This window comes from Hermetia illucens, chromosome 5, assembly GCF_905115235.1.
Source record: "Hermetia illucens chromosome 5, iHerIll2.2.curated.20191125, whole genome shotgun sequence".
Lineage (NCBI taxonomy): Eukaryota > Metazoa > Arthropoda > Insecta > Diptera > Stratiomyidae > Hermetia > Hermetia illucens.
In genome coordinates this window covers 28,450,621-28,468,762 of record NC_051853.1, presented here as the reverse complement: position 1 = coordinate 28,468,762, position 18,142 = coordinate 28,450,621, and the positions used below count along the sequence as shown (strand labels likewise).

General features: G+C 42.6%; 2 protein-coding genes across 3 annotated transcripts in view; one reads left to right on the top strand and one right to left on the bottom strand.

Moving 5' to 3' along the window:
* LOC119657481 (glutathione synthetase-like) overlaps positions 1–9,854 on the bottom strand; it is a 31,292-nt gene extending 21,438 nt beyond the window's left edge. The window contains exons 1-2 of one of the 2 annotated variants that reach the window (XM_038064402.1): positions 9,485–9,854; positions 2,262–2,474 (exon numbers count right to left, since the gene is read on the bottom strand). In XM_038064402.1, the coding sequence (XP_037920330.1) occupies positions 2,262–2,474; positions 9,485–9,631 (360 nt within the window). In that variant the 5' untranslated portion in view covers positions 9,632–9,854. The remainder of the gene's footprint in view (positions 1–2,261; positions 2,475–9,484) is intronic. The other variant, XM_038064403.1, reaches the window with a different exon arrangement.
* A 237-nt stretch (positions 9,855–10,091) lies between these two features.
* Positions 10,092–14,283, top strand: LOC119657366 (coiled-coil domain-containing protein 137). Its single transcript, XM_038064249.1, has 4 exons — positions 10,092–10,232; positions 10,302–10,773; positions 13,781–13,900; positions 13,960–14,283. Exons 1-4 carry the CDS (start codon positions 10,156–10,158, stop codon positions 14,194–14,196), a joined length of 906 nt encoding a protein of 301 aa, XP_037920177.1. The 5' UTR covers positions 10,092–10,155; the 3' UTR covers positions 14,197–14,283.
* Positions 14,284–18,142: the final 3,859 nt, after the last annotated feature.

Genomic DNA, 18,142 nt, shown 5'->3' with positions numbered 1-18,142 from the left:
GGGTCTGGAAGGGGTTATCCTACAATTACAGGGTGCCCCCTTTGAATAAATAAATAAAAAGATTGATTTTACGGCAGACAAGCTATTGTACGTCATCAATACTCTCCAAAAAACAATGGGGAGGGAAAATATAAAATGACCCGTCAGATTGTGCTGGCATTTAATATCTGGACTGATTTTTCTCATTCCTTTCTTCAAATCCAAAGCCATGGCTCAAGGCATTTTAGCGAGTAGGAGAATAAATTTTAATTTTTTGCTCTCGCAATTTGAGTTTTTTTGTAAAGTATAGATTTGGATGCTTTCAAAAGTCCTTCTCTTACCCTACAAACCATCTTTTCTTATTTTTGAATTATGTGATTTCAATCATTTTTCAGGTGTTTTATTCCAATGCGGGTGACTCAACAGTTGAGTCAAGGCGAAGGCAGAAGGATAGTCAAACTCCAACAAATTATCATCATTTCGGCTTGCCGTCCAATAACATGACAGAAGTAATCTTCGTCAACGATTGGAACTTCAAAAACTAGCTTACCAGCTCCCTTGACATAGATGGGGGCAGGTCATAAATAATGGCGGAGAATACATGGTACTTAACAAGCTCTGATTATTTTGTATTTTGCTATTTTTGGCACTGACATAGTGTTTTTATGTTATTTCTGATGATTTCATTGAATTCCTTGTTTAGTTTTGGTCAAGTTGTGCTTACGTTATGTCACGTTAAAGTCAACATGTCCCAGTCGTCGAGTTAAATAATGACGACCTGCATAGTTGGAACGACCGGTTCCAAATTAACGAGCACCTACAGAACCATGAAATGTTTCATAGAGTTTGGAGGGACTGTTGCCATCCTCGGAACAGTCGTCCAATCACCATACTCCGGGAACCATCCAGTAGATCGGGTACCAAATTCAACGAAATTCGAAGAGTTTGAAGTGCAGTTGCAGTAATACCCCTAGAAAAGCTGATGATGCGCAACTACAAGATCTTCCGTGATCACTTTTTGAAGGAAACGATGAACGGGAAATTGCTTCCGAAAGCTAGTCGAATAATTCGTCGCTGGTGCTCACTTGTCGAAGATGTTTTTCACTGTCGCGTCGCTGTACAACCTCCCCCGATCATGCAAGAAAGACCAACAGAAACCTGCAGTTAGAAAACCCTAGGCCCTGATCCTTTTCAAGCCTTAGTGATGATGTGAGACAGAATCTGGGTAACCGAGAAAATATCGTTGGCCTCCATAAAAAGAAATATGAAGCAGAAGGTTCTAAGGAACCTGGTCGAGCCGTGACCACTTAACACTTTGATACCGACCGATTTACGCCGACTGTCGATACTGGTCCATTGGAGCAAAAAGTCTCGGTTGGACGATACACGGCCATTGATGCGATGAAAGCGAGTCTGATACGCGCTTTGAATGATATTACAGTGGATGTTGGGAAGGGCCGGAAAGGCTTTTTAAATTAATTAATTGGTATTGAACTAAGGATTTGAATACTGTACCATGTTCGATTAGGTTACAATGATCGTCGAAACCTACCTAGGAGTACGCTCGAGTTCAAAGCCTGGCCATAGGAAGAGGATTAAACACACTGACATTGGCAGTTGGCAATAGAAGGTAAGACATAAAATCATTTGCACCAGAAAATTGGTAGCCCCAAATTCACGAGAAAATTACGAACTCATATGAAAATAAAACAATAGAATTGCAATAATCGATATGCAAATATAACAAAGCACTCTTTGAAGAATTAATTATTAACTAAATCATTTTATTTCAATCTACAGTTAAGCATTGTTTTCAAAGTGTAAACAAGTCGTTAAGTATGAAACGAACATACGATTATATTATTATGAGTTAATAGCAAGTGTGTTTTGTATAACATTACACCATAACTAAACAATTACAAAGTGTAGGTAACCCGAAAGACTCTAGTGACGATATCGTGGTCATTTATTTTGAAAACGGATAAAATTACGCGTTTGATATGATAGTAGGATAAACGATGTTTGATGTACATATGTACTTTGATTTTTCTTTTTTTTATTCTTCCTTAGTTCCTGAGTTTACTTAGTTTTAATTGCGTTTGGCCAAAAGAACTTGGAATACAAATCGTCTCAATCAAGATACATATCCGACTATCTATCAAAGCGATTGCCAAGAACCAATAAAATCAATTAATATGTCGAATAAGACCTAGAATTACTTTTATGTTTTCAGTTTTTCATCAAAGTTTTACTTGCTACAGCGCTTATATTTGGATACTTACCTGGACCACTCCCTTTTCCAAAACCGCTTCGTAAAGACCAAATAACTTGGCGGTGAAATCATCTACTTTTATAGTTTGAGCAAGTGTAGTGCGTAGGAACTCGACGTCATGTGCAACCCAATGCATTAGTTCGTTTAGGATCTTTTGTAGCTTGATGGCTCTATTAAATTCTTTGCGAGGGAATGATGATGGCGTCAGGATGAATGGTACAAACTGAAAAAAGAAAGAAGGTATCAATATGTGGAAGGTATGCTACAAAAGGGAAGAAAAAATCGAAAGGGAAATGGAATTTACAATCTTGAACATATGTATATTATATTCTCTTTATGTCATTTTCTAAATGCACTACACACTTTCAGCACAGTTAGACAGTATGTCAAACCTACATTACCGATGGTATGCATCATCACCAAAATATGAGCTACTCTTTGCTACCCTCTCCTCATAATCCAATGGTTCTTGAAACTCAGTTTGAAATTCATCGTCACTCCCTGGTACTTAGGGAGGGGGGATGTTTACCATACATAGTTCAAAATCTGAGTTAACAATCGAGCTCTTTTCTTCTTAGAAACATGATAACGTTTCCATAGTTTGTCAATGCTATACCTAGGTCCCCAAAAGCTTCGAATAAATCTTCCCTCTGGTGTTCGTGTTCGGTAGATGTATCCACAAAAGTGCGATCAGCCGTAATCCATAGATAGGCAAATACTAATCGACTGATACTTACCGGAATTATTAGGTAAAATCGGGTAGTATCCGAGATTTTGACAGCATTCGGATATACATCAGAGTGCCCAGCATCTTCTCAAACTGTGACCTGCCGAGATAGTTGCATAACGGGTATCTTGGCAATTCCTTCAACATGCTTATGATATGGTGACAACCTCAAAAGTACACCCCAATAATCTTTTCCGTCAGCGGGTATGTGAATATGATGGGAGAACGACATAGCGTCTGACCACTCAGACCGTAGTGGTCCATTGTACTCGACGCTCCGTCGAAGAGAGTATCCTGGATTCGTTTGTGCATCGTAGGATTTCCGCTAGTGAATGTCATGTTATCCGCTCCAATTGGAGTACATAAACACCAAAAATTTGTTGTCTGATGGGTCCATAGGCGGGACACTCATCAAGAATATGTTCCATGAATTCCGCCTCCTCATTACAGGCGGACATGATACTTGTAAAGCTCAGGACAACAAACCCGTCTCCACCTCGGATCAGATGTTTATCAAACGTACACAAACCAGGCAATGAGATGCATGAGATCATAGCGGCGACAAACTCACCAATATAGAAGATAGCAAGATGGCTATTACAAAGATTCAACGAACTAGGAGTACCAACGGGAAAATGAATCGTAAGGAAAAGAGAGAGAGAGAAAAACTTCGAAATACGGAAGCACTTTCGGATAGTAAGGTACGATATCATTCGAGATAAAAGCCTTTTCCCTATCATACCAGTAAAAGAAGAATTGGCATACTTAAAAGAGGAACAAATTTAAAACGAGAAGTCATCGTGGCGAAGGAGAAGGGATGTACGATCATATATAAAGTTAGCTACCCTATGTATGAGTGAAAGCTACTTCATGTTCAGGAATCGATACTGCAAAGCCATCGGGGACGTCAATATGAATAATCCGCTATCACCACTTATCAACGATATTTTTATGAAGCGAATAGAGGAACGTATAGTACAACTTGATGTTTTACCAAGATTCTGGGCCAGATCTGTTGATGATATTTTTGCAATTGGGAAATGAAACAAACTGGAAACCATATTCAACAAACTGAATGCGGTCCACAAGTGCATTACATTTATCATGGAAGTCGAATATAACCACCAACTACCCTTCTTGGACTTACTAATCAGCAAAAACAGGAAAAATCGAATTTGACATTTACCGGAAATCTACATCCACGCAGAGAACCATCCCAGCAACACCACACTACCCTTTCTCACAAAAAATGGCACCGTATAACGCAATATTCTATCGTATGCTAACTGCACCATTATCAGAGGGATGCTTGACGCCATATTATTGAAACTGCGGCAAAGAAACTGCCTTTTGATCATACGGGTAACTGGCTTATGCTTCGATCAAATTCGTTGTTCGAATAGTATCAAGCCATTCCCCGATGGTACGTCGCAAACAAGTGTCCATGAAGGCTTGAAGTTGAGAAACAGTAAACACAGTTTCCATGTACTACTCCCGTATAGCAACACAGAAAGAACATTATCGCAGTATAGTCTCCATTTGATCTTATTGCTGAGATAACTGTATTTGCAGAATTGAGGCCAGACTTCGGCAGAAACCATGCTTCCTAGATATACAAACTAATCAACACCTTTGATGATGCCTATTAATGCAGATTGGGAGAGTGCGATAACCTGTCCAACGGAGAACCTCGGTTCTGTTCAGTCCGCCTCGCCTTGCCTCTCTTTCCAAGGCAGAGTCATTTGGGCAAGCTCCATTAACCGGTAAGAGTGCAAACAGGTGTCATTATATCAGCTGATCGCACTATTCACTTCTTCACCGCGTACGCACCACAGACAGGTCAATCTGATCCCGAGAAAGATGCCTTTTGGCAACTTCTCGATGAAAAGACTTGCCACGTGCCTGCTGACGACTATATTATCATTGCCGGCGACCTTAATGGTCATGTGTGTGAAAAGGCAGACGGTAACAGGTATCATGGGGGAAAGCGCGCAATGAGGGTGGCGAGCGTATAATCGATTTTGCAGACATCTATGACGTTGGACTTATGAATACATGGTTCATCAAACGATTGTCTCATCTTCCTACATTTTATTAGTGGGAACAATAAAACGACTATATTATCATAAGACGCCAACATTTTACCACTGTCACTGATTGCAAAGCCGCTCCCTATGAGACCATCGCACCTCAAAATCGGCCATTAATTGCCGTCCTGCAAATTAGGCCAGCGATGAAACAGCGCGAGGAACGCACTGGCCCGCAGCGTATTAAATGGTGGTGATTTGGTAAGAAGAAAGAAGAAACGGTCTCACTCACACGATTACCGACCATTACGAATGTGGAACAATCGTGAAACCAAATGAACGACACGATCCACAAAGCGGCCTCTGCAACCCTCGGGGTCACCGAGTCGGGTAAGCGGTACATCAATCGAGATACTTGGCTTTGGAATAATGATGTTGAAATGAAGGTCCGTGAAAAGAAACATCTCTACCACAAATCTCTCGCTCGCTTGCTAATTGCCAAATTTATAAAAATGCCAACCTGGAAGCAAAGAAAGCAGTCACTGTCACCCTAGCGAACCATTACAAAAATCTTTACGATAAACTGGACACTCGGGATGGCGAGAGAGATGTGTACCGACTTGCTAAAAGCCGTAACGAACATACACAGGATATCGAACAGTTCTGTTGTTTTAATGACAAGAACGGTACTTTGGTTACCAACCGTCGAGTCACAATGGATAGATGGCGAGAATACTTCGAGCAGATTTCAACTGAAGAATTTGCTCATCCTCCACTTCCACAATCATTGCCGACATTTGGAGCAGTTCCACCTATCAACGAAGTTGGTGCTCAGAGGTGGCGGTGAGGAAGCCCCGGCCACTTGGTTTTGGTTTAGCTGAGAGGGGGAACTAAACCAAAACCAAGTGGCCGAGGAGAACCTCTATAGTGGTGGCACCGGGAGACGATGTACTCACTTTGGTTTGCCGGCCGTGATGCTGTAGGCGAATGCTCCAAAAGCCTAATTAGGGCGATCAGACCCGAGTCTGCACGGGGACTCATCTGAAGTGGCAAATTGGTAACGAAACCTTACCAGGAGTATACTGGTACCATGGGAACCGGGATAGCCCCTGGACTCTCATACTTCGGGTGAACTCCCGTTGTATGTGAGTACAGCTTGGTTGTTTGCGGTTGGTCCCCCTAGTGGGAGTTTCATCGTGGTTGTGGTTGTGCTCAAGCGAGAAGAGACCTTCGGGCCTCGGCGTGGTGTTGGGTTTCAACACGGGTGATGTACTCCTTAATTCGGTAGAGATTTAGGTAGGTCTTGCATCCACCAGTATGAATGCTAAGCCATGCACTTGGTATAGACTGGTACCGTTGTTGCTTGTCACAGCGGGGCTCTGATTGTGGTCACAAAATCAATCCGTGTCCTAAGAAGACCGTGGGATTAAGTCTTCCAGACAGTTGCTCACGTAAAACCCTCAAGGACTTAACTCTCCAGTTGTTGCGGTAGTTTTTCCATCGCCGGACGGCCAGCGAAGGCAAGCAACCTTCAATTTATGACCCCGCTCGAGGCCGGCGTCAGCGCCCCTCTTGTTTTGCACATCCAGAAGACAATTTTTAGATCTATTGTTGATCGCAATGTGGTCGATCTGATTAGATTAACATTGCCGGTAAGCTGAAACCCAACTGAGCTTATGGCCTGCTCTGAGAACAAATAGTGAAACTCCAATATTAAAGCAGTGCAAATATCTACAAATTTTCCACCATTTTCATTACACTCTACAAAGCTGTGTTTCGCCATCTCATGTCCGAAAAAGATGTTATCAAACCCCACTTTGGCATTCAAACCCATATCATAAAGTCTCTGAACTGCTCATGAAAGCCCTAGAAAGTGTTTGTCGGTAAAGTGTTTCTGTTTCTGGATCAAAACCTCGCAGTTAGTAGCCTATCTGATACTGAAGGAGCGGTTTACGGATGCAGTGAGCATTAAACCGACACCAGATTCACGCTTACTTCCGACAGGCTTTCTGAAGTACAATAGCATAGTGTCGCAAGAAGTAGGGGGGAGGGAGTGCTAACCCTAGCATGTTCAGCCGGTTACAATGGAATTCACGGTCACGTCAGAGAATTCATATTTCAGAAAACATCTCCTGTGCTCCTATGCTAATGACGTTTCTATGACAAAAGAAATTTGAAATCTGTAAATTGCCATCCTACAGATTTCTGTCCGTTTCAGTAGCTTTTACGACAGACAGGACACTCTTCAAGTGAATTAATTCCTAATCTCCAGATTGCAGTGGGGTAAGGAAGCAATAAATTGATGATGAATACTATTAAGGCCCCACATAGTCCCTGCCACGCCTGGTTCGACTTTCCTCTCTTCTGACTTTCAGCGAACCCTAAATTTTAGGTTTTTAATAATGATTATTGCGAGTTCTCCGTATCCTCCATTCCTGTTGTAATTACTGACTTCTATAATATATTGGGTTGAGGGAAAACTAATGTCGTATTTTGTCAATAGATGGGGAGACTTGAACATATCTTGTGTTGCACTTATCTTATCAGGTCATACTATACGGCGAAGACCACAATCTGTTCTACAAGTGTTTCTTTGATACTGTTGTGATCGTACGTTTCAGTCTCAAGTTATAGCGCGTCAAAGACGGGGTCCACCAAGCAAGAAATTCGTCATATTTTACGTTTTTACTACCTGAGAGGTAAAAATGCAACGAAGGCGGCCAAAAAAATTTGTGAAGTTTATGGGTCCGATACTATAACGATTCGCACAGCACAGCGTTGGTTCGATCGATTTCGTTCTGGTGTAGTGGATGTCGAAGATACACTCCGTACTGGTAGGCCAATCCGACATCATCCAAGTAGACCCGCATGTGAGATTGGCCAGGAACTGGGTGTAGACCATAAAACCGTTTGGAACCATTTGCAGAAGATTGCATTCCAAAAAAGCTGGATGTTCGGGTGCCACACGAGTTGACGCAAAAAATCTCTTGGACCGAATCAACGCCTGCGATGCACTGGTGAAACGGAAGGAATTCGACCCATTTTTGAAGCGGATGGCGACTGGTGATGAAAAGTGGATCAAGTACGAAAATCTCAAGCGAAAAAGATCGTGGTCGAAGCGCGGCGAGCCGGCTCAAACCATTGCCAAGCCCGGATTGACGGCCAGGAAGTGTTTGCTGTGTGTTTGGTGGCATTGGAAGGGAGTCATCCACTATGAGCTGCTCAACTATGGTCAGACCCTCAATTCAGACCTCTACTGTGAGCAACTCGACCGTTTGATGCAGGCGATTGACTAGAAACGGTCAACATGAATGGTGTTGTGTTCCACCAGGACAACGCTCGGCCTCACACATCTTTGATGACCCGCCAGAAGCTACGAGAGCTCGGATGAGATGTCCTATCGCACCCACCGTATAGTCCGGACCTGGCACCAAGTGATTACCATTTCTCCCGGTCCATGCAAAAAGCTCTTGGTGCTACTAAGTTGGCCTCAAAAGAGGCTTGCGAAAATTGGCTGTCCGAGTTTTTTGCAAATAAGGGGGATAGTAGTATAAGAAGGCGATAATGGAGTTGCTTTCTAAATGGCAACAAGTTTGCGAACAGCACGACCCATATTTGATTTAAATCGGATAATTCTAAGTATGTTAAATAGAGCGTTAAAATTAGATCACAAATACGACTTTACTTTTTCCCCAATCCAATACTTTCATCTTCTCCTACATTATAAGTTTTTTTCATTTTTATCCGTCCCTCGTTGCATTTATCTTGTCGTATTGTTCTTTCAGTCGACTTTTGCTAATCCAACTTGAAATTTAACGAGCCTGGCACGTATCTAGACGTTCGCACATTTTCGATCACAATTAATCTGATGCCTTTCTTTCCACCCACTGGAATGGTAAACTATCCAACCACAGGAGATGTAAGATGTGGAATGGCCATTTGATAAAGCTTTTTCTTAGTTTCCAAACAAGGAATTCTCTATTTTATGAGTGCCAACTAATCCAACTCCCACAATCGTATAATGAATGATTTTAGAGTTATAATCTATGAGCAGATAACTATCTCTAAGCGCGTATAAGAGAGAAGTTCACACGGTTCTGCAGATGTATCTGCAGCTCGCGACGCGTTTTGCACTCGCTTGTCCGTGTTGAAGCTTTTTTGATAATTACTTCAACTATTATCAAGATAAGAACAATTGAAAGAAACTTCTTCTCCCACGGCTTTATCTCCAATAAAGGCACGCAGCATAGTCGTAACTTTATTGAAAATGGTTGTGCCGGCGTTTCAAAGAAATCAATCAAATCTTGACTTTTTGATTGCTCGCTGATATGCATTTTATTGATCATGAATTTCGTACGGGTCTGGTACATTCTCGACAATCAAACTAAAAGCGTATTAGAGTGCGACCTCAGTGGACAAGGGCAATTTCTAGCTATAATTAATTGGAGATATTCAGAATGTATGTACTGAGATACTTACAAACATATTATCCGGATTGTAATCTGTTTTCGAGCGCATCCCAGCGCCATGCATAATGGCCCAATCCTTCGCTTTCACTGTAACTTCGATTAGCTCCTTTTCCGGAATCGGAAGCGGCACACAAGACTCCAAAATATGCTCCGGCATCTTTCCAAGGTTCAGTCTAGATCCACAAAGTAAACTCGAATGCACAACTTCCACGAGAACTTGCTATTTCACAACGCGACTTCCCTATGTCTTAATACGTAAATATTGGAACACAACTCAGCATAAACTCCAATCTTACTACGAGCCGAACTATTTGAACACCCGCTCCACAAGAAATAAAAACACAAATGATCTAAAATGACAAATTCATTCAACTGATAATAAATGACAGCCAGAGCGTAATTGAAAATTTACAAATGCAGTGGCGGCGGGCGAAAATGTGATTGCGCTAAAATGCTGATAGGAAGCGAAGAAGTTTGCTTTTTTTAAATTAAGTTTAATATGTCTTAGGAAAAGTTTATTAGACACAAAAGGCCTACGGAAGTAATAATTACTGACTTTTTTCTTAAATTCGGATTTAGATGATAAATTCTTTGAAATTTTCTATTGTGAATACTCTCGCCCAGCTGATCCCGGCAAGTTGTCGTGAACACGTGCAGTTTCAGTTTGTCAACAAAACCATCATGGGTCGCAAAGTTCCGGCTAGAAAACACCATGGAGTTCGTGATCCTATTAAACAAGCTCAGAACCGATATCTGCAGTAAGTCTCCAATCTATTTAGAACCAAATCCACCGAGATTTTCGTCACTCTTAAATTTTCTTCATTCAGAATCAAAGACAAAATAAACAACCCGCCAACATCGCAGAAGGACCAGAAGCTATCCTACAAACTCAATCAGCTTGCTAAACTTCGACAAGATGCTAAAACTGGAAAAGTGAAAAAACGACAGCATGTGCAGCATCGCGAAGACAAGCCTAGGGATCGTCTACAGAAGAAATTTCAACCAATTGAACCGCGCGAAGATGAGACTGCGACGGAGTACATGCGACGAGTGAATCGAATCACAAGCGATGGAATCAAGGAGGCGGAATATGAAGCGAAATACGGTGTACAGGTGATTCGCAACGAGAAGACTGGACAAATCACGATAAAGAAACGTCCAAAAGATGAAATCACAGAACTGATGAAAGCCAAGCAAAAGGGCAAAGGAAAAAAACAAAAATTGGTCAAACCTGCAATCGACCCGAAATTGGCTAAATCGCTTATCAAACAGGCGATTGAGGAGACAAAGAAAGAACAGGTATGTATTGTCCGTTTGGAGTGGAAAGTAACATCCTTGATAAAGCATTTCGATTTCAAATTCGATGTAAACAATAGTCAGAGCAACACATGCCCAATCTCTGCTTTTCTGTACGAATCTTTTCCTTATTAAACTTTGTGGTGCTCTTTCTCCAGTGATAGTTTAGCCGATAGTAACCACTATGATTCGGAGGTTCTTTTTGGTGAGGTTTAAGTAATCCTTTGTGCGCACGGGTTCGTATCTCCCAATAAGCACGCTGGGCTGTTCCATCCCTGATAGGCCCGCCTAGTATATTTCCCTCAACCGTTCCTCTTCATTTCTTAGTGTCTAGCCATGAAGCCGTTTCCAATTCCACAGAAGGGTTCTGGCCCGCCTAAAGGCGTCCCTGCTCATTTCTTGGCTAGTTCCAGCATGGCCTGGAACCCAGAGTATCCAGACCTACCAAGTAATCAGTTGCTGATTTAAGTCGTTGTTACTTCACCGTGTTCCAAACTTCTTATCGAAGTGAAACCTCGTCGTCATGTTATCCCTTGGTATCAGTAATTTGGGATACTGCCTGGAAAGAATATATCTTCGCTTTAGGTAGCTCCTCGCCTCGCTGATACTCCCGGCCATTCTGAATATTGCCCTCCTTGCCTGTGCGTATGTGCAGATGGAGAGAGGTTAATCCCAGAAAGATCCCCAGGGATGCACTTGGGCATATCTTCATTGCCCCACTGATACACACGCAAGTCAGTCGTTGGAGCTTGTGTAATTCCCTGGCTTGTGTGCTGAGTTCGGTTCTTTCTGCCCAGATTACTGCTCCATAGATAATCATTGGCCCACCTTAGCCTAGATTCTGAACATACTTCTTTTGCTAGTTTCCAGTTCTCCTTTCTTCTCCTTTTATTCGTTGTTGGGGTGTCAGACAGAATGTTGTCGCCTGCCACCGTGGGGCAGGACCCCTGAAATGAGTTCTGAGAAGCAGGTATACCCTGTTCTCCTCATTCTTGGTAAATGTCTCAAGCTCCTTCTTCAAAGAGACAGAGGGTATTTCCCGGTCTTTGGCTACAGCCTTGTAAAGCCTGGTTGCTTCTGTGATCTGTTCGATTCATTCACAGAATTCCCTGTGTACCTCTGCCAGTCCCCGGTTTGTTTTGCCCGGTTGAAGAGTTTTCGTGCCTCTGTTCTCATTCTGGTCAGGTTCCTGTTTCACCATGGTACATCCCTTGATCACTTAACTGTCTTAGCCGGACAACTGGCCTCATAAGAGTCAATGACGACTGTGTTGAGGTTTTCCACCACTGTTTCTAGTTGCCATCGCCCCCTTGAAGGTGGGTAATGTTGTGGCTCAAGTGCGTTGCATAGGATTCCCAGTCCGTTCTCCTGGAATTCCTTATTATTCTTTTAAATTCGGAGTTACCCTCAATGTCGGATCTGATTATCCTGTGATCAGACCTCCGGTTCATCCGACACCCTCCAATTCCTGATCATCCCGTTCATTTCCTAGAGTTATGTCTAGTACCTCCTGTCTAGTGCTGGTCACAAATGTTAGAGTGTTCCCTAAATTATATATTTCTAACTTATTGCTAAGAATAAATTGAAGAAGGTATTCACCTCTTCAATTGGTGTCGCCGCTTGCCCAAACTTCCCCCCCTTCCCTTACCTTCCTTCCAATTACCGCAGATGCAGCTTTCTCATGGTGGAGGTTTATATGGGCTATCTTAGTGCTGGCCATTGACTCCGTTATTGTTTGGAGCTCTTCTCCACTGTCGGAGGTGTCGGAGTATCGCCTTCCTTCTCCGACATGGCGCTTTCCTGTGCGTCGCTGTCCACCCTGAGCCCTAGGAGTCCTAGGTCGTCCAGCTTCTGCTCTTCATTGAGCAGCAATTCTACTTCCCTCGTTGATTCAGTCCTTTCCGCCTCTATGGCTTTCGAGACTTCTTCGAGGACCTCGGTATGCTTTTCACCCGGTGTCTTTTCCTCCAGGGTGTCTTTCCTCGGCTTTTCCCTGTGCGCATGCACGGGTATGTTGCCAAATCGATAGTTGATATGGCAACTCCGACATTCGATTGCCTCCAGGGTTCAGTCATCTACCCCGATCGCGAGGAGTTTGCCCTTTCCCTCCACCTTGCTTCTGAAGACTTTCCATAGTCGCGTATGGAAATCCTCATTCTGCGCGATTAGGAGATCTTCCGTCTCTATTGTCGCGGCTTTTGGGAGAAAAACTGTCACCATGCATGCTCCTGGTATATCATCCCCAGCAACATTGACAATTCTGCCCCTTCACAGCCTGACAATTTAGGAACTATGGTTCTAATCCACTCTGCAGTGTCTTCCGTTGCGCAGTCCACCAGTATAACACCTGATCGAAAGCGTATCCCGATGAACACAAGTTTCGAAGTCCATCCCTTGTACGTCTACCTGACGACAAGGTCTGTAATGCACTAGCATAGCTAATGGCGGGCTTCCTGAGTCCTGCCTTCACCCGGGTTTTCTCTCCCCTTGGGTTCAGGTTTAGATTTTTTGGGAGCATTCCCTTCATGTGGGCTAATCTCTGCTGCTCCCCGCTTTCTCGGCTCCGGTAGAGATGGCTTAGGTCTATCCTGAGCCTTCTTAAGGGCCTCTTCTGGTTTCAGGTCTTCCTTCAGATAGCGAAGGTACCATTTAGCACCTGCGCCACTGAGAAAATTGCGAATGCAATGATCACTACAGACCACCAATAGTCACTGTTCCACTTACCACTGAAGCTGTTTTAAGCAGTGACTATATCGCAAAGGGCCTTTTGCCATGATTGATAAATACACGTTTATTCACTAGCTTTGCCACCCTTTTAGGATTCATCCAGACCCAAAACAAACAGTTGCTGCAAGTCGGTGTACTCCTTTCTAAAACATGCTTGTAGTTATGCTTGAACTTTGTATCTGCTTTTCGGTAATTTAGATAGAATTTCAGATTCGTAACGGAATCCCTTATGCAAATTTTTGTATTATCAAAAAGACATCTAACACAGAGTTCTACATTTTAGAAAAAGGAGACCAAGGTAGAGGAATACAGACGTGACACATTCAGATTTGGCGAAGTAGTCCAAGCACCTCCGTCACTAGTTGCACCTAGGCGTGCACCGAAAAATGAAACCGTGCCACGAGTGAGTTTTTTTTATTGTTATAGAAAAAGAATGTTTTCTTGAATTCTTTTTATTTTCAGCCTGGAAAGAAGAACAGTTTATTACTCAAGAAGATGTTAGATGATGAAGGAGGAGAAACGGCCGAGGAAAGTGTCAAACCTGTTAATAAAGGAGATACAAAGAAGAAAGTCAGTTTAGATCTGAAAGGAAAACGAAAAGATTTACCCAGAGCCACAAGGCGAATGATCGAAGAGCAACAGACAAAAGCTGTGGAGCTATATCGTCAAATGAAAAAGAATAAAATGAAAGAAAAATGAAAAAATGCAATGAGTAATAAGGTTTTTAATAATTCTTTATTTTAAATAGTATTTTTGCTTTTGTAAAGTGATAAACACATAAGAGCTATCGAGATGTTTTTTATCGATTTGTGTCTTTAGGATTAGTTTTCTAAACGCGAAGTTCCATGAATTTTTTGATCTAATTGAAATTCAACGGTTCTACAGGTGGAAAAACATAAGACGAGGCATTGAGCTGTAGATCTTTCCCTTCTCAGCTAGACAGTGGACTATCGCAAATTACCACAATTATCCACAAGACAGAATAAGTCCAGTTCGAAATATTTGATAAATGAAGGGCACCAAAACAAAATTCTAAACAAATTAGCCATTTTTGAGTGTGCTTTGTAACCAGTGGCCTTTGTTGGCTACAATTTTCTATATCAAACAAACACCATATTTCGGGAATCCTTTCTGGTGAACAAAACATAAAGGAAATGAAATACTGATTCTCGAAATACGGTTTTTGTTCGGCACCTTAGCCCAAGTCAATCTTCACCCTTTTGTGTACGAGCGACGATAACAAGACGATCACATTATTTTAACCTTTTTGGTGGTGAAAGTGTCCGCATCGACAAATTGACGCACGGAGCTGCGAAAGAACTTGTGAAGTTCGTAACTAGGAGAGATTTGACGTCTGCTCCTGGTCGATCAAAGATTTGGACGGAGCTGCAACAAATCTCGTGTCTGGACCAAGAAATGCCAAAACTCCTTCGGAACAGGGAATACCTCAATCTTCAAACTAAAGCAATACCGCCACAAATTAAAAATTTTCCAGATTCACCTAAAACACCTTCTGATTGCGCTGCTCTGCCAGACCTAGCAATCCATATCATCTTGGGCTAGAAAGAATTTACATCTCAGTTAAAGAGATCTACCCAAACAAGAAAAACAAAACGTACTTTGAACCTGCAGGATGATCACCTAGGAACACCCTGTAAGAAACAGATTAACAAACTAACTTGAACCAATGAAAGTGAATTAAACATTATGTAGTAACGTGAGTTCAATATTTTTCATAAATGCCATGAACTAACTGCAAATCCAAGCAACCAAAAATGGATTGGAAAATACCTGACGGTCGCGTTACAAGGCAACGTTTCAGACACTGCCTCACCTCTGGCCTACGGAGCAGCCTAATCGAAAACAGCTAAAGGTGGTTTTTGTTTCCATTACATATTTGCTGAAGAATTTGAGTTGATACCTATTTGATGACGGACGGCCTTAATTTTGAGGAGTTTGCGAAGGTAAGTGACCATTAGATGACGATGCCTTTCGAAGTCGGTATCAGCGCCCCTCTTGTTACGCACATTCATAAGACAGCTCCTAAATCTGCTGTTGATAGCAATGTTGTCAATCTTATTGGTCGTACGTTGTTGACCTGTTGAAACTCAACTAATCTTTTGCGTCACTTGTGCGACCAAGTATTTTCAGAGCCCACCTTGGCATTCTGATCAAACATCAAGATCAGTATATCATCTGCACTGCGTTTCATGGATTGCATTCAATAGTTTAGAGAAAGCCTCCTTACGTGGGGCCGTGAGAGTTAGTCGAAAGCCGGATTCATGTTTACTCTCGCTAGGCTTTGTGGAGTATAATAGCATAGTGCCGCGAGAGAGAAGAAAGGTTTCCCCATAGTCCCACTGTCTAACCCATTCAACCCCAGAATGTCCAGTTTGTAACGCTGGAACCTGTTACGCCGATATAATTTTCCTGGCCGCTTTTAAGGTTCCAATATTCCAATTTGAAATTAAAATTCTAAATTTCAAATTTGAATCCTTGGACTTCAGCCACGGAAAGGAAATTTGTCCATGTGACACCCTGTTCTGCTTTGCCGCGCTATATTGCTGGGGAATTGTTTTCTTTTTCGGAAAAAAAAGAAGATGGCAGGTGCGGAGTGTGTCGTGTTTTTTTTTTTGAGGTTGGGATATCGAAAATTGTAAGGATGAGAGATAGTTGGTCGCCCGAATCGCTGGATCAAAGCCGCTTAAATATAAAAAATGGATCCCGATTGTGTCGGACCTATTCTGCTTTCCTATCGAGTGTGAAAGCAAACGTCATCATTTTCCATTCTTGTTCCCGGATTAGTGGTAATAAGTTGTCCGTTACGTAAGGAGGTGGTATCTGTGCAAGATGAGGATGCTGCCATGTCCGCGATGACAACATCGCTCATCGCAAGGGACGTAATTAAATCTCTGTGTCCTGACAGGGAGATAATATGTGAGAACCAAGAACGCGTAGTCGGTATTCACGACTGGTAAACCTGTTAAAGGAGTTTGCCTGATGACCGTGTTGGTGCCACGGTGATGCAACGCTGGATTCTCATCGAAAGAGACTTGGCGCCAAACGTGGGGGCCGAGTTGTTGCGTACGTAACAAACCCCAAGCACCCCAAAAACCAACTTGTATCCTTGTACAATAGTCGGAGGCGGTAACCAACAAATCTTATCAGAGGCAAGGATAACTTTCGCTAGCAAGAAGAAAATGGAAATTTTCAAATTTCTGGTTCACAAACTGCTACCCCTTTTAGTCACTTTTTATAGCAACCAGGGCATACTTAAAGTGAATTCTTAATCCTCAACTCACTATCTCAGTGGGACAAATATTAGTTAATAGTGAAAAATATTAATAATGTCCCACCTACTCCGTGGGTATCCCAAGGTATTCAGACTGTAGTGATACGTCTGATCTCCTTTCTCACTCTCCCCCTTCCTAACAAAAGTGCGAGACCAGATAAAAACAATAGGGCCACTCGCGAGAGCATTCACCATCAATAACGGCTTAAGATAAAGGGATGTTCTCCCTTGAAATCCCTTTCAAACTGGCCCTAGATGATTTGTAATGCTGATGTAAATGCGGAAGCCACCATCCACTTTAAGTTCATCCGACTACTCGCCTATGCTGACGATATCGACATCATGGGGTGAACAACCCGAGATGTACCAGCTGATTTCATCAACATTGAGCAGGCGGCGTTCGACGAGAGGTTTTGGACTGCATATTAATGATGATGGACGAAGTACATGGTGACAATGTCAGCACCAAAAACGAAAGAATCAATATCAAATAGCACTAGTCAACTGAGGAGAATACAACTTTGAATTATTATTATTCCATTAAGGGAAAGTCGCACCGCGTCCTTAAAGAACTATTGTGCTCCTTTTACTGGTTATAGTATTCCTATTGATCATAGTATCTCAAGCAGGTCTATAACAATCAGGAACTTTAGTATGTTCCCTACTTTCAGATCTTTCAGCTTTGCATCTGGTATTAAGTGTTCTCCCAGATGCCTCGACCTATTTTGCACAAGTGTCGGACACTGCCCCAGGATGTGTATAGAGATTTCGTCATACTCCTCACAAAACCTGCAGGCAGTGTCCGTAGATATCCCTAGCTTCCCTAGGTGATAGTTCAGCCGACAATGATCCGTGAGAATTCCCACTATGATTCGGAGGTTGTTTTTGGTGAGGTTTAAGCAATCCTTTGTGCGCATGGGCTCGTATCCCCCAATAAGCATACTGGACTGCTCCATCCCTGGTAGACCTGCCCAGTATAGTTCCCTCAACCGCTCCTCTTCATTTCTTAGAGTCATAGCCATGAAACAGTTTCCGATTCCACAGAAGGGTTTTGGCCTGCGTAAAGGCGTCCCTGCTCCCTTCTTGGTTAGTTCGTCCGTTGCCTCGTTGCCTTCCAACCAAACGTGGCCTGGAACCCAAAGTATCCAAACCTTGTTGGACGAGCCGAGTGTATTCAGTCTCTCAAGGCATTCCCACATCAGTTTAGAGTTCACCTGATTGGACCTAAGTGCCTTGATCGCTGCTTGGCTATCGGTGAGAAAAGCTATGTTCTTCCCCCTGTAGTTCTTTTGCAGATTAAAGGAGGCACATTTTTCTATGGCGTATATTTCCGCCTGGAATATGCTAGTGTGC

Bases quoted from the DNA above. Each gene is read 5' to 3' on its own strand.
- LOC119657366 (XM_038064249.1), top strand. From the start codon at position 10,156: ATGGGTCGCAAAGTTCCGGCTAGAAAACACCATGGAGTTCGTGATCCT. The intron at 10,774-13,780 runs GTATGTATTGTC...TCTACATTTTAG, and splicing joins AGGAGACAAAGAAAGAACAG to AAAAAGGAGACCAAGGTAGA. The intron at 13,901-13,959 runs GTGAGTTTTTTT...TTTTATTTTCAG, and splicing joins AAAATGAAACCGTGCCACGA to CCTGGAAAGAAGAACAGTTT.